The sequence below is a fragment of the Parambassis ranga genome, chromosome 2 (genome assembly GCF_900634625.1).
Source record: "Parambassis ranga chromosome 2, fParRan2.1, whole genome shotgun sequence".
NCBI classification, from domain to species: Eukaryota; Metazoa; Chordata; class Actinopteri; family Ambassidae; genus Parambassis; species Parambassis ranga.
In genome coordinates, this window is record NC_041023.1 from 34,587,438 (window position 1) to 34,604,263 (window position 16,826).

The window sequence follows — 16,826 nt, forward strand, 5'->3', positions numbered from 1 at the left end:
TCAGCAAAAAGAGTGCTGTCAAGTGGATTATATTTATACAATTGCAAATTGTGTGTTACAAAAGTGCAAATTGAGTGTAAAGCAGTTTTTTTGCTTTTAGTTTTGCAAACTCAGTGAGTGATTTTGCTATAACTATTAATAGTTTTAGAAATTGTGCTATAAGAATCATTGTTAGTGTTTAAGCAATCAGAAAAAACTGTAAAGCAGATACCAAACAAATGACATAAAAAGGTTTAACTGAACTTACAGGTCCCCAAGGCAATGGAGTACAAGCACAAATCAAAGTGCTTCACCTAAGGCAATGGATGGTTTTAAAAAACAATAAAAATAAAAACAAATAAAATTTGGATAAATGATGTGTTCAGTTGTCCAGGCTGACGGCAGTGCTCTGAGCATCCTGCAGTGCTGTAATAGTTTATAGTTCATGGGATGATATATTTAGTTTTGGCCTTTAGGAGATCAGATCTGAGTCTACTGAAACGGTCTATTTACCTCACCCATTGTAAATATGTGGGTTAAGTTGGGCTGTTTTGTAATTACAATACCAAATCAAAAGGGACCACCTGTTGTTTTGGGATTCGTCCAAGTAAATTTAACATCAGCTGAAGGCAGCTGCTTTAAGAGCCTTGACACACCTTCCCAAAGAGGAAACTAAAATGTACCTTAGTCAGTGTGTTTTTTTTTATTCCTATGTTAGACTTTAGGAGGGCATTGTCCATCCAAAACCTTCACATGACACCTGTCTGTCTTTGCTGCCAACACCGACTCACTCAGTGGGAGGTAGGTTCTGGTTTTAGGTTATTCTCAACTGACACATCCCCTTAACCTAAAGCGAGTCAAAGATCACATGAAAACCAGCCAAACATTCCCTCTGTAGATAGTGACTGTCAGGGTTTAGACAAGCAGATCATGTAGAGTGTGGTATTTTTACTGAACGTTACCTCAGCACATTCTCCCTGCTGCATAACTATTGTTGTTTTTCTTTAGTATTCACGGTGGAAATGTGGGCTTGGACACTCAAAGCGAGTTTTAATGTCACAAGGGTCCTGCAAGGTGCTACATGCATTATTTAAACCCACACATTAACTCACACAGAGGAGGTGCTGGTAGGCAGGGATGAATGTGTGGAGGTCTTAGTGTTTGCTGTATGAACACGCACACACACACACACACACACACAAAACACATCAGCTATTTGTGTGTGCACATGAATCTGAGGTGCTACAGAGTCCTGTCTGAATCATCTGAGCCTAAAGTGTGTGTGCTGCTTTAATCATGTGTTACTGTGTTCACACACACATCGCCAATTTATGAAAGAGAGAAAAAGGGAAACGGGAAAGAAAAATGTGGTTCTCCCCCTGCTGAGCCGATAACAAAGCATACACACTGCAAGTGAGTATTGCTGCTCATACATATGTATTTACTTGGTCACCCTTATTTTTCCATTTCATTATTTTTCTTTAACTTCCTGCTTCACAAACCTCTTATATGCATAAAACTACATATATGCATTATTGAATACACAACACTTTCATACATAAAAGCATACTACTATAAAATATAAATGACAACCATCATTCCTTCACGAACATATGTACCTTTCTGTCAGTCATCTTTTTTAACCATGTTCAAGAGAAAGAAGTCAGAGTTAACACATAAAGAACTGATTTCAGCTGTGGACTAATACACAATTTACCCATCAGTAATCAGTATTTCCAGCAGCAATTAAGATTTATATTGTGCCCTATAGCATAGATCAATACAACCAGGTATTGTAGAAATAAAAATTTTGTTCTAAGGATGATAAAACTACAAAAAGCCATAAAATATGACACACATGTGAACAGACACACATAATAATTCACTGATTAGTATGGATTTTTCACATACCGGTACATGTAATATTGTCATGTGAGAACATATAGGAAGCCTTACATGATAAATTGATGAGGCTGTGTGCCCATGCTAAAATCAGCTGTGCATAGAGGAGAAGTGTCCTATGCTCTTATGCGTTTTCAGCATCCATTCAGAACATTGTATGTCAGATTGTGCTGGTTTCTAGTTGTGTAGAGAATAGAATATACTTTATTAATCCCCTTGGGAAGGTCCCTCAGGGAAATTCGGGTACCAGCAGCAATACAACACTGACAGTAGATGGTAATAGAATATAGTACCAGTATATATTTGTGCCAATAATTGTAAACCATCACCAGATATCCATGGGAAAGTAGTGTATTAGTTCACACACACACACACACACACACACACATACTCCATCAAGTATGGCAGATTCTTCTATTAAAACCACTCTTGCAGCTCCCATCACAGTCTCCAGCGTTTGAAGGGTCATCATTAACAGCAGCTGCTGGATAGAGACCTGTCAGATGAGGCAGTGAGACGGCTTCCAAGAAATCTATGCTGTGCTTTTTTCCTCGCATCTTTCTCTTCTGTTATAGTTCAGTATAAGGACAGTATGGGTCACATTTTCTACATATGAGAACAACAATGAAGGGGATGTTACTATAATTCATGTTCTAACAGCTGCATAATTTGATGGGTCCTTTCAAAAGGGGAATATGACACAAGATGACCTGCCTAATGGTGTTCTGCTAAAACCCATTGTGGATGATGGATGGATTTCATTTTCCATCAGCGGGTTTATTCATTCTCACCTGGTGTTTAAAAACACAGTTCAGTTTAGGATACTCAGACCTTGAAGTTGAAGTGACCTTGAAGTGCTACAAATGGAGACAGTTGATGCTGGGAGATGCACACTTGACAGCTATGGTCTTTGGCAGTAAATATTTGGGATTCAGTTCAGTTACTTTTAAACACAATGTTTACAAATCTAAAAATCCTCTGTGTGGAAAGAAAAAATGTATTGATTTTTGCTGCCATACACGATGAATAAATGTGGTGCTTCTGCTCAGTGATGTAGTTTGTACGCTAAAGTTCTCAAAGCCATTATGTCCCATGTAGCATTTACTTCCTCTCAGATGCTGCATTGTGTAACCTGCCCCCAACCACCCCATTTTTTGCTAACTCAAAAACATCCCACACATTTAATTAACAATATTAATATGTGATGAATTTATATTTTATGCAGTAGATTTATTTCTTGGTTCTTTCTTTAGAATCCAAATCATTTAAAAGGAATATAAATCTATAGTGCAAAATGTTTCAGTGAAATTTACCAAAATAAAGTGAAACAATAGTTTTTAATGACACTTTCTGTGTCTTGAAAAGTGAATTTACAGCACATACAGACACAGTGGAATGACCATCTCATCACCTAATAAGTGGTTAGACGCTGCAGACTTACAGATGGGCCCTTGAACTCCAGTTAAACTAAAAGCTATCCAAACCAGTGCTCTTTAAGACGTGTCCTCAACCAGCACTCGGAACCCTGCTGGTGGTGGCTCTAACCATGTAATCAGGGTCTATTTTACACCTGGGATGCAAAATGCATGCAATTACATGCATTTAAGTCAGGACACTAGCAGGCATCTGTGGACACTGATTCCCAGGTGTGAACTGCAAGTGTCCTGTGATGTCATAGAGGGGATTTATGAAGATTGTGCTTCGTATTCTGCACAGATATCGGTGTGCTTCTGTATCATTCTTTACAGAGGCAAGAGTTGTCTGAAAAGGAATAAGAAATTCGAAAACTGGTGGTCCATCCATCCACTGCATATCAACAACATGATCCGGGCACTCTGGCAAAATCCCCACAGACCTTCCCCTTTGATGGTTGGTGCCATGGAAACATAGAGCGATTTGTCTGTCACAGTGTCCCGGGTGGAAAGCTCATAATTACGTGTGCATTGTGATTAGACTGAAGTCAGGATTATAAGGCCTCATTCTGACTTTTCTCTCAGCTAATGGAATTGACTTATCTTCAGAAATGAGAATTCCATTGATTGATTTTTTTCCCCCACAACATTCTTTTTGTCAGGTATTAAATTGGATGTGTATGTGTGGCTCCTGAAGATCGAACAAGGAATCAAAAGGGGGAAAAAAAGGCCTGACGGCGCTCCAAGCTCACAGCTTACAACCTCGACGAACTGATTAGGTGAAGAACACTTTCATGTGGTATGAAAGGGTCCATCTGCTGACACATGTGCACACACACACACAGTGGTAAATAGTATAGGCACAGATAGAGTGAACTGTAAAAAATAAAATTGCATGTGAATGTAATGGGCAGACTTGTTTTTCTAGCCATACACAGATAAATGGTATTTTGAAAAAGACAGGGATTATGTAAACCCTTTGCACAGCTTAACGACATCTGAATATTCTGCCTCAACAAGCAAATCCTGAAATGTTGCTCCGCTCGTACAGTAAAAAAAAAAGAAGAGCATTTTTGTTAGCCTCGATTTTCCACAATTGAATGCACTTTCTGTGTCATGGTTTATCCCAGCAGCCATGACACCAGGGCTCATCTGGTTAAAGTGACAAAAGACATCTTCAAGGTCACAGATGTTTAATTGCAATGATGTTATCACTAATGAACTAAAGCTGTCTTTGCCAAGCTGTCATTAATGGCATAATGCTACAACAGCATTACTGCCATATCTGCAGGGGTTACACTTCTTCAAGAACAGCATCTAAACCTTTCAAATGATTCTATACTCAGAGGAACAGCCTGTCTCTTCCACAGTGGGAGACTAACTAAGTCATTTAAAGGACTTGAGGGTGTCAGTCACACGATGATACTTGAACATTGCTGACGACCACCTGGATTTTCAGGTTAATGTGACCTGGCAGTTACACAGCAAATGATTTCTTAGTGTAGAGCTCCCTATCAGTGCATAAAGTAAAGTAAGTAGGGAAATAATTTATAGCTTAACACATCAGTCACTTAAACCAGTCACACCCTTTGTCAAATCCTTCTCATTAATTTACCATGGAGGTCTATGGGGTCTTCCTCATAGGGTAAAAAAATTAACCAAAAAACATCTGCATGGTTTTCTGCATGTCTATGTTGCGTTTCAAAGGATGTTAACTGTTTACTTTGGTTGTGAACAGGTAGTGCACAGTAGGCAACGTGCCTCTAGACAGACAGGAAATGCAAACTATTATGGCACTGGAAACTGCTTTTTTTGGCACAGAAGAAGGTAAAAGGTCAACAGAAGTGTGAAATATAGTCATAAAAAAACTCGGTCCCTTTTATACTCATTAAAATTATTAACTTGAGCAGCTTTAATATGCAAACATCAGATTCAAATAGCAGCTGTAATAAAGGCGCTGGAAGCTCCATTTGTCAGTCAGGTGTGCAGTCACACACAATTTTCCTTTTTTAATAATCAAACGATTCACACCGCGTGGTGCTGATGCTGTCCACTCTCCCTCTGCCGCACCTACTCCCTCCCCTCCTCTCGGCATCATCCGCTCTCATATCACTGGCGTACTGTTGCTCCATATTTTACTCTATGGAAGACCCCTCCCACGGGGACATGCAACTCGACCTGCAGGTGAACAGTTTAGCTGCTTCCTCCTCACGCTGGCGGTGGATTAACCACGATGCGCTTTACCCAAAAAAGAGCAGAGTTACAGTCCGGATCTTAGAATTCACGCACGCGGCGCGTCCGAGGAGCGCGTCTGGATGTGAAGGCAGAGGGGATGATGATATGAACAGGCAGCGTAAAGGTAAGCTGAGTGTTTGCATTGACTTCCTCAAATGTGCGGTACTTTTCCACCGGGTCACGGGGCATGGGGCAGGAGAGGACACAGCTGGATTATTTAGGCAGATTATGATAGGTATAATTCTATAGCAATTTTTTTGTGTTTATGACTGAAATATTTATAGTATTTTTATTCCTTCACTGTAAACTGCCACTGACAATCTGGTGGGATGTTGAAACAGAAAATACTGTCATCAAAGATGACAAATATGCATTGAGAAAATAATTACAGTTTTTTAGTCAATCAAATTATTTTAGACAAGAAAGATATTAATGCAAACACGCATACAAAAATGTGCCAGACCAATAAGAAGTCATGTTTAGTCTGATTAACAGTCCAAAACGAAGTTTATGGTGACAGGAAAGATTTACCACAGTGTGATTGGTATTAATGTGAAATACTTGGCACAGAAATTATTCGAATATGTGTGATAATCCCATTAGTTTTCTGTTTATTACATAGGTATGTTTTCCATTCCAGGGCTTCTTTACTGGTAATCTGATTAACTCTTTCTAAGTTGTTATTTTGCAGATTCACAGTGAAACAGCTGGAAATGAAGAGCTGTAAAATCATACAATGGTAACATTTTACACATTCTTGCTTTTATCATATAGCTAGATAGCCTTAAAATTGTTCACATAAGTGTGTGAGTTGAAGCAAAGTAAACATCGAGCAATGCTGGAAAATGTGTGTGTGTGTGTGTGTGTGTGTGGGGGGGGGGGGGGTATTACTAATGTCCATGGTTTAAGTTACACTTGTTCCAGCATTTACTAACAGTCGTCATGTGTGGATGATGCAAGCAGCCATCACTGTAGTATTTAAATGTGGATTACAATTTATTTTTAGAATGACATGCATGCAGTGCCTTTACCTGTTTGGTCCTTATTTTTTTATTGTGTCTACTTACCACTTAATTCATGTTTTATTTTACTGTGTCCTGTTTCTGTGAGGGTTAAACAAAATGTTCTGAGATGTCGAACTTAAAATATCAAAAATGTATTTCCATTGTCTTTTTTTCTTTGTCTCTTCTCTTTAGTTCATAAAAGCCCTGCATTATCAGCTGCTCGTGAACCTGACATGTGCACACCCAGTGAGACGGTAACCTGAGATCCCATCTTGAGGGAGAGCCAGGATGCATCCCATTGCGTCAGAGTTTTTAGCCAACACTGATGTTGCGGGCAGCCGCTGCAACCCTGCTGCTGCAGCCGCACTGGTCCTCCTGTGTCTTGGCTTCCTTCCCTCTGTGGCCCCTTGCCCACCCTACTGCTTTTGTGCCAGTGATATCATTTCCTGCAGCGGCCGCAATCTGTCGGTGCTGCCCTTTGATCTACCGAGCTATGCCGCACGGCTGGACCTGAGCCACAACGCCCTTGTTGCACTGCATGTGGACTGGATTTCCCACATGTTTGAGCGACTTACTACATTAGTTCTTAGCAAAAACTCCATCAGCCGAATTGAGATAAATGTCTTCACTGTGACACCGCATCTCCTGCACCTGGATCTCTCCTCCAACCACCTGACTGTGCTAAACTCCTCTGTCTTCACTGGGCTGAAGGAACTGAAAGAGCTGCTGCTGTTTGGTAACTGGATTGTGCAGATCAACCCAGGGTCCTTTAGAGACCTTCACAGTCTGCAGAAGCTCTACCTCTCAGCCAACAGACTGACTGCCTTCCCACTGGGGCTTTATGAGGAACCTGAAGGGCCCCGTAACCTGACCTTTCTTGACTTGTCTTACAACAGACTCTCTGAGGTGCCCATCCAGAGCCTGCTGTCTCTCACCCGCCATGGACAAATATATTTGCAGGAAAACCCACTAGTCTGTGATTGTGCATTGCTGGCCTTGTTGGAGTACTGGATATGGAAACAGTACCGCCCTATGGTGAATTTCAGAAGTGAATACCCATGCAGAGTAAATGAAGCATCACAGTATAATTGTACACAGCAGGGAGTGTCGGACATGTCCCGTGAGACACAGACATACCAAGTAGAGCCTGGTAAATGGCTGGGAGTACCATGCCCTGAGTTGACTTTGCCTGTCCAGGAGGGGCTTCTGGTGTTCTGGATCACCCCTACGATGGCACTGAATTCATCAACCAATGATTCAAGTGCTCGCCTAACAGTTCACACCAATGGCACCCTTGAAATCCGCAGAGCACTCGAAGAAGATTCTGGTACATATGGATGCGTGGTAGCCCGTGGACGCCACTATAACCCCAGCGAATCTCTGGAGGTCACAGTAGTGGTTGGAAATGTAAGCATTACCTCTGCCAGTGGCTTAGCACACCGCAGCACTGCAGAACATTTCAACACTGCATTCACCACTCTTGCTTCCTGCGTGGTCAGCATCATACTGGTGCTGCTTTATCTCTACCTCACCCCCTGCCGCTGTCGGGAAAGCAGGGGCGGCGGGTCCAGGGGGTGTGGTGGGCGAGCCCTTATGATCTGCTCGGATCCCAGAGAGGTAGAGTCAGCACAGCGACGCTCAAATGGAAAAAGGGTGGCATTCCTAGAACCTCAGGCAGAGGACTGTGACAGTGGCGGCGCAAAAACACCACCAATGAACTTGGATCATATTACCACTGAGGGAATTCTAAAGAATGGAAGTAGGACAGTGGGGCAGTCCCTCACAGATGCTGCTCATGTAGCATAGACAGACAGAAAGGAAATACCTGCTGGATTCTTACAGACTAGACCCAAACGATTTATTTACTCTTGTTAATGAAAAAAAAATCCATTTGATGTGAAGTAGTGCAATGTGATTCTTGTGAAGTAGTTATGCACTCTGGAGTTTGTGTATTTAGGCAAAAGCAGAAACTGCAATCCCTTTGTGGGCAGCCACTGTAAGTGCTGTCTGTTTTTATAATAAGGGTTCATATGGAAATGTTGCTGTAGAAAATTGTTGCAAAGATCACACAGATTATCTAAATGTGGGTGTCTTTTTTTTGTTTTTTGTTTTTTTACATTTACATTTACATTGGGCTGAGAGGAAAATTCCCACCTGATTTGATAAGTTAGGTATTATTCAATGTACAGCATGAAATGTGAAAAATGTCATCATAGAGGCCCTTGTTATTTTTAACCATCTGTCTTTTGCTGTGGAGCATATTTTTTCCAAACATGCCAGGCATATGTGTAGCTGTTGAAGATCATTTATACAGTAATATAAGGGATCCGTACACGGGCCATGAATTTGAAGTAAGAGATGCAGACTTTAAAAAAACATAATGGACTCAAATGACAAAAGGCTGTTTGATTGATTGGTTTATTTTCTCACATTTGTGCCACCACAGTTATACAACTGGATTTGGTTTGTGCTAAAATTTACTTTAAGATTTAAAACTGCACTATGCAATGTTTCTCATTGTTTGCAATGAGCCAAGTGTGACATAGTTTAATCACTGTGGTGGTCAAACTGATTTTAAATGTGCATATTCATCCAAACCTACTTAAGTCACTAGTGTCCATCACAACTGGATATTCCAGATGAAAACATATCAACAAATGTTATTGCTTTAAAATGAAGATAATTGCTATGTAGGTATAGTTAGAAATCTTGGAGGAGTAGCTAATATAAAGCATTTTAGAACCACAACTTTAATGTTTTGGTTCACTCCAATATCCTGTTATTATCCCTGTTTCCAATCACATATATTGTCAATATTTAAAGAGGCAAATGTCCTTTTTACTTATTTCAGCTTTAAAACAACAGTGCAAACATGTGACCAAAAACATACTTATGTTCGGTAGACATCCACCAGCCAGCGTTAAATGTTTTTGATTATTAGTGAGAGTGAGGAACATATAATATTATGAGGTTGATGCATTGTGAGGAATGTAGGCATCAGGTGATATTTCTCCTGAGGAGTGTTCCTCTCAATCCTTTGAGACCTCAGGAAAATTCCACTGATCTTCATCCGTGTATAACGTGTAAGAATACATGTATTTTGTTTGTAATGTGTGTGTGGTCTGAGCCTGAGTGTGTGAAATTATATGATGAAAATTGCCATGCAGGTTTGACACTTCAGCTGACGGGACGCTTGTCAATTCGATCTTCATTCGTCCTGTTATAAACAGACTTTTCAGCTTGTCCTCCACCTTGTTACACAGCTTTACACAGTTACTGGGGAATGGATCCTTATCATGTCAGACAGAAGGGGAGCTTGGGCTCTGTGATGAAGTCCAAGTCAGCCACTATCAGTGTTACAAAAACCAGAAGTAGTTTGCCAGGTTGCCCCGGAGCCCACTGTGACCCACATTCCTCCATCCTGCCTTTGTTAGGTTTTTGTAGGTGTGTGGAATCATTCTGAAGGTACCAAGAGCCATGTTAAGTTTCCTGAGCTGTACATGTCTATGCTACCTGTGTCTGATATTTAGCTTTATTAAACACAAGTCAAGGCAACTCTTTGACATGACTGTGATAATAATGTATGAAATAACTGTTCCATTTTCCAAAGGGAGTGTTCTTATAATTGAATACAAGAGTAAAACTTGTATTCTTGTTTCATCACATTTGGCTGTTCTCTCTGGTCAGATTTCTTTTGGTCACCCCGACCTAAACTGAAAAGCAGCATTACATCAGGCGGATTTTAGGATGCCAAATAACCTCTTAGTGAGTCAACAAATCGCCTTTCCAGAAATCCTCTTACAACCCTTTCCTGTCACTACCAGAAAAAAAACCCAAACCACTTTAAAACCTCCCATCTTTCTGTCTTATGTGTGGTGTTGAAAAGACATTTGGTATGAAAGTCTAGTAATTTAAGAGCCTTTTTACTACAGCTTCATGCTTTCAGAGGTGACAGGCCAATGGCAGGTGTTGAATAAAGGCTTCTAGTGGTGATAGATCCCACTGGGACTAATTTAAGTGTCTTTTGCTGCACATCGAAACAAGGTGCTTTTCACAGGTCAGCATGGTGACATTTGGAGTGTGTTGTTTGAAATGTGCTGCAGGTTGCAGGAGTCAACATTTAACAACTCAATTTCCTGTTCCAGTTAGCCAATTGCTTCAAGTGGCCACTTGGCTGAATGATATGTACGTTATTTCAAGGACACAGAAAGAGACAGACAGTGAAATTGAATGAGTGAAGCTTTTTATTAATTGGTTTATTTCTATAAACAGTAGTGATAATGAATGTTGTTATTGTTTGTGTGCTGTGTGCGGTTCTTTCTGTAGATAGAAATATGGTACAGTATGGGGCTGAGAAAGAAGACAACATGTTCCTGAAGTGCCCAAGAAGCTGCATCCAAAAGTGAGTTAACCTCCATAGTCCTCAATGATAAAACATTCAAATTTTCCAATAAGCATATTTCTACCTGGTCCACTCACATTCCAATACTTTGCCTATACTCAGATTAACTAGGAGATAGATGGACCCATGGATGGCCAAGATATGTGCCATTATCTCATTACCTGATACCTACCCTAGATGAACGGCATTACACTGTCTCCAATCACCCGTGGCAAAGACCACTTCTTTTATCTGAACCCTTACTTCCCTACATACACTTCTGTATATTCATGCCACCGATCTCAACATTAGCATGCTAACTGAGTGTTATTTAGTTAATAGAATGAACGGTGCTGGTGTACACAAGCTTGGCCTAAGTCTTGTCAGAAAGAGCAACTGCAGCAACTGGATCTGGTTTGATGGCTTTATTACAGGCTTTAGATGTACAGATGACTGTTGTGGTTTATGCTTAATTACGCACAACTTCATCCCCACCGAATGTCCATGTGCTCCCACCGCTAGCTCTCTCTCTCTGACTGCACAGTGCGTATATCGCACGAGAGCGTAACCGGGAGGGGTTTCTTAGATCACCTGCACCGCCCACAAACATGTGAAAGCAGGGGAATTTGAACACTGAGGTTGGACATATTGTCCATTCTGAGACAGCTTTGCACTATCCAGATGTAAACAGTAGTTATCTAAGCAACTATTTCTCATTTTTTATCGCTCTCTCATCAGCATTGGGATTCGGTCGGCAGAGCTTTAGAGGTTTTTTATGTGGACTGGTCCAAATCACTACTTTCCAATCTTGCATAGATTCAAAGATGCTTGTCATAAACCTTCACTTTAGTATTCTTAGACAGGTTATTGCCATATGCTAGCCGCTCAGGAAGTATAGTGATGATCAATATTTCAATATGCATGGGTCTGATGTTTGCATTCACTTCAATCTTTACGATTTAATGCCAAAATCGGATTATATTCAATGTATTATATTACTTTTTTGTTTTATAATCATTTGCATGCAGTAAATTTTAATTCTTCTCAAACATGTTGAGACATTAGATACTTAAATATGGTCCAAGAGTTCAATCTCTCCTAATATAAATGTAGCTATTTTCTGTCTATCTATAATTCAAATGCTGGAGGAGTGTAATGAATGTGTGGGTTGCAGCTGAAATTGAAACATTAATGTGAACACGTTTAAGACAGTGGAATAATTTACCAAATTGCTCCCATTATTTAATTAACATGATTTTATTAATGTTAACCTTTGAACTGCACCCTCTATGTCCTGATCATGGTTCTGTCCACTAGTCCACTAGTAATCACACCTTCTGCATAGCAGGAACCAAGAAACTACAGCACATACAGTAGTAATACAAATGTATTCTGTCATTATGATGTGAGATATGCAAGAAACCTCTCTGTAAAAATGACATTTTCGAATGCATGGCGTACCTACTGGTTCATATGCCTCTACAGTACCACCATATTGCACAAAGACATTATACTATACTATTACCCACAGGATAAAAAGATAATATATCTGAACTATCAATGAGGTCAGTAAAAAAAAAGCTGCTTCTTGGCGATAAATTGGTTGCAGTTTATTACATCCTGCAGGACTGTTCTTTGCAATGTCTTCTTATTCTTGGAGTTTTGGTCGTAATACTTCAAAAATATTGACTATGTGTTGTAGTTATACACACTCAGGACACAAGGTAAAAGCCAAAATGGCAGCGTGATTACTGTAAACCTGATCCAAAACAAATAACATTGAGTCAAAAACCATGGAGATTATCACTAAAAAATGCTATAAAACGCTGAACACACAAAAAGAATTGGAGCCCATCTGGCAGTATATGTGGCAGCTGACATGTGTGACTGGCCAGAAAAGTGGGAGATACAGGTAATGATTAACAGGATGTTACCTTTTTTAATACTGTGACCCATACTAGCACCATCACCAGTATCTACATTACATCACATACAGAAGACAATTTTGTATGTGACAAATGCACATGTGACACACACATTTTATCTTTATTAATACTGCTATCGCTAATGGATAGTTGTTATAACATCTTGCATTCATGCTCGTGCTCTTTTTCACAAATGGTTGAAATCTGCATGTGCCCTACATGACCCAGCTAGATTAACAGTATGATTTACTTTCTTTAAAGACTCAAATGTAAGAATAGGAAAATGGCTGTTAGGAGTTGGATGTTAATTCAATTCAATTCAATTCAGTTTTATTTATATGGCGCATTTTACAATCAGAAATTGTCTCAAAGCGCTTCACAGAAACTCAGAGCGTGAGACCCAGAGCCTGAACCCCCTTAAGAGCACTGTGGCAAGGAAAAACTCCCTTTAAGAGGAAGAAACCTTGAGCAGGACCCGTCTACTTAAGGGGGAACCAGTCCTGCTGCCAGTCGGCTGGGTAGAGGAGGAGAAGAAAGGGGAGACAGGACAGGGAGGATGGAGAGAGAGAGAGAGAGAGAGAGAGAGAGAGGAGCAAACATGACAAGCAAGATGAAACAGTGATTATATTATAATGGATATCTATATATATCGTCAGTCCATAAGTAGTAATAGTAATTTGATAGTAATCAAAGCAAAGATGAGCAGCAGGGGCTGATGAAGTCAATGAGCACAGGAGAGTTCAGGGGCCGGACTGCAGGTCAGCATGCAGGTCTTGAGACCTGCAAAGAGAGAGAGCGAGAGCGAGGCACAAAACTACGAGGATGACAGTAAACACAGATTATGTGAAGAGACGCTAGAACAGGAGAGATATGATCCCTTTGGCTGCTTCCTGTCAGAACTCTAGCTGCTGCATTCTGGATCAGCTGCAGGCTGTTGATTGAGTAATGTGGGCATCCAGACAATAGAGTTGCAGTAGTCCAGTCTTGAAGTGACAAAAGCATGGATGAGCTTTTCAGCATCACTCTGAGAGAGGATGCTCCTGATCTTAGCAATATTACGCAGGTGAAAGAAAGCGGTCTTGGAGACCTGTTCAATATGAGAGACAAACAACATGTCTTGATCAAAGATAACTCCAAGGTTCCTCACAGTCGTACTGGAGGAAGTAATTCCATCCAGAGAGAAAGTATTATCTGATAAACTAGTTCTGAGATGTTTAGGTCCAAAAACAATGACCTCAGTCTTGTCCGAGTTTAATAGTAAAAAGTTGAAGGTCATCCAGTCCTTTATGTCCTTTAGACACGCCTGTAGTCTGACTAGCAGCTCAGTTTCTTCAGGCTTCATGAATAAATACAGCTGGGTATCATCAGCATAACAATGAAAGTTTATGCCGTGCTTCTGGATGATGTTTCCTAGAGGCAGCATGCAGAGGGTGAACAAGATCGGTCCGAGCACGGAACCCTGTGGAACACCGTGATTAACCCTTGTACATGTGGAGGAAACATCATTAACATGAACAAAGTGAAATCTGTCAGATAAATATGATTTAAACCAGTGCTGTTCCTGTAATCCTAATCTCGTGTTCTAATCTGTGTAGCAGGATGCGATGATCTACTGTGTCGAAGGCAGCACTAAGATCCAGTAGAACGAGTACAGAGACGAGTCCACGGTCCTATGCCAAGAGTCATTAGTGACTTTAAGCAGTGCTGTTTCTGTGCTGTGATGGGCTCTGAATCCAGACTGGAAAGCATCGAGCAGACTGTTCCTATGCAGGTGGTCATTTAGCTGACTTACAACAGCTCTTTCGAATATTTTAGAAAAAAGGTGAGGTTGGAGATCGGTCTGTAGTTTCCTAAGACGTCCAGGTCCAGTGAAGGTTTTTCAAGTATCTGCGGTACATATCCTGTTTCCAGAGACAGGTTGAGCCGTGATGGGATCTGATGCTGGTGGTCAGCTCAGGGAGGCCGATGGGCATGAAGCAGTGCAGTGTCTTTACATGTACAGAGTAGCCCAAACTATAGATAGCTAGCTAAGTTTGCCTGCTAATGCAATGACCGACTACTAATGTGTTGAACATGGGCATTTATGTAAATTCCTGGGGAAAACACTGGCTTGCATGTCACTAGCTAATGTTACAGCTAAGTTTCAGCTCACTGTCTAACCTGCATCACTCTTGACTGCCAGACAGGGGTCCAAGCTGGGCAGTTTTAAAATTTTTACATAAAGTGCAGGTCCCTTAATTCTCTTTAGTCTAAGAGCAAACCACCCTCTGTAATATCAACGCAATCCTCTGCTATATATCTAACAATTAGCTTAAAATTCCAGAGATGTGCGGAGAGTTCAAAATATATTTCTGTAAGCTTTGAATGACAAAGTGCTTCAACCCAAAACAGTGAGTGCTTAATAAAGAGAATGGATGTTTCATCTGCTAATATACTTTAGTTGAAGGTGCATATCAGTGTGAGTGGAGGAAGAAGAATGTGATTCAGAGACCAATGTGAATATTTGTTCAAGGGCTGAGTGTTTAGTCCACAATGAGACAGGGAGGAATAGTAATGTTAGGACTGTACACAAGTGTATCTGGCATATACATTGATTTGTGCCAGCTATTGCTGCATATTGTTGCCATTTTCATGCTGTGTGCTGCGAGCAGTGTGAGATCATTCAGTTGAATTCACAGGATAAACACAGCACATTATCTGTAAAATTGCCAGTAAGATGTGCCTGAAATAGGGAGCAAACATCTGTGCAGTTTACACTTCATCAAAACGGCTCCAGCCATGTTTAAACATAATGTCAAAACTATAATAACTGTTACCAATGGATTCTTACAACTCTAAGGACAATGAGATTATTCCAGTAATCAATATAATGTTAAAGGGGAAAGAGAGAAAGCCAATTACATAGAAAAAATGACTGCCAAAAATAAAGTGAGTTAATTTTCTGCCAGGCACTAATGATGGTAGTGTGACGAAGAATGAAGAAACCCATTGGGGAGCAAGAACAAAGCTTTTATTTCACATAAGCCCCTGGTTACAGCTACAGGTAACAACCTTTACACCACACTAATGCTTCTTCATCAGATTAGATTTGTATTAATTGCTTATTGACCACATGAAACTTGATACTCTTTACTGTGTTTGGATCATTCATCAATTGATTTAAGGCAATTGTATATTAATACCAATCCATGTTTTTTGAATGTAAAAATGTACAGCAATAACTCTCTAAGGCAACACTGTGTGTTTTGAGGGGCTACATTTCTCAGTGAAAAGACGGTAGTGGTCACTACAGCTGAAGCTGACCCAGATTTCATGGGAGGGAAGGTGAAAGGACTGTATTTTGGTTGCAGTAATTTTCTCTGTCTCTGAGGAAGGCAGTGATAGTTTTGTCCTTCAGAATGTCTGATCTAATATATATATATATATATATATATATATATATATATATATATATATATATATATGTGTGTGTGTGTGTGTGTGTGTGTATATATATATATATACATATCTATATATATGTGTGTATATATATATATATATATACATATCTATCTATATATATATATATATATATCTGTGGCTGTAATAAAGCTCACCTTTTGTTGGATTTCTTGGCCATCTTATGTCTGTGTTTGGATCCCATCTGACCTCTTGCATATAACAGACACCCATCCTATATACCAAAGTTACAGGTTGCCTTCTTTTTACTTACTTGCCATGTAATAAATTAGAATTTGTTGATTTTTTTCATCTACAATGTACAATGTATTTGCAGAATGTGCATCACACTAAAATCAAATCCACTCAAGAATCTGCTGTTCTGTTTCATCTGAGGATCTTCCATAATATTAACCTAAAAAATGTTAAAATAGCTTAACTATATGCACAGGTATATGGGCTAGACCAACAAAAACACCACAAGTTCAATCAAACACAGCACAGAAAGGCCCCAGGGATCAGCTCCCTGTGGAAAAGTTTTTTTTTTTTT

At 40.1% G+C, this 16,826-nt stretch overlaps 1 protein-coding gene across 2 annotated transcripts; it reads left to right on the plus strand.

Annotated features, from left to right (window-relative positions):
- The first annotated feature begins 5,466 nt into the window (after nt 1–5,466).
- LOC114431796 (amphoterin-induced protein 2-like) lies at nt 5,467–9,839 on the plus strand. 2 transcript variants are annotated; one of them, XM_028399428.1, is made up of 3 exons: nt 5,467–5,652; nt 6,206–6,267; nt 6,725–9,839. In XM_028399428.1, the coding sequence occupies exon 3, from the start codon at nt 6,821–6,823 to the stop codon at nt 8,336–8,338; it is 1,518 nt and encodes a 505-aa protein (XP_028255229.1). In that variant the 5' UTR covers nt 5,467–5,652; nt 6,206–6,267; nt 6,725–6,820; the 3' UTR covers nt 8,339–9,839. The 2 variants fall into 2 exon arrangements, with proteins under 2 accessions (XP_028255229.1, XP_028255228.1); XM_028399427.1 differs by having other exon boundaries at nt 6,220–6,267.
- Nucleotides 9,840–16,826: the final 6,987 nt, after the last annotated feature.

What these genes read in the sequence shown, in the direction of transcription:
- LOC114431796 (XM_028399428.1), top strand. Translation starts at nt 6,821, where the DNA reads ATGCATCCCATTGCGTCAGAGTTTTTAGCCAACACTGATGTTGCGGGC.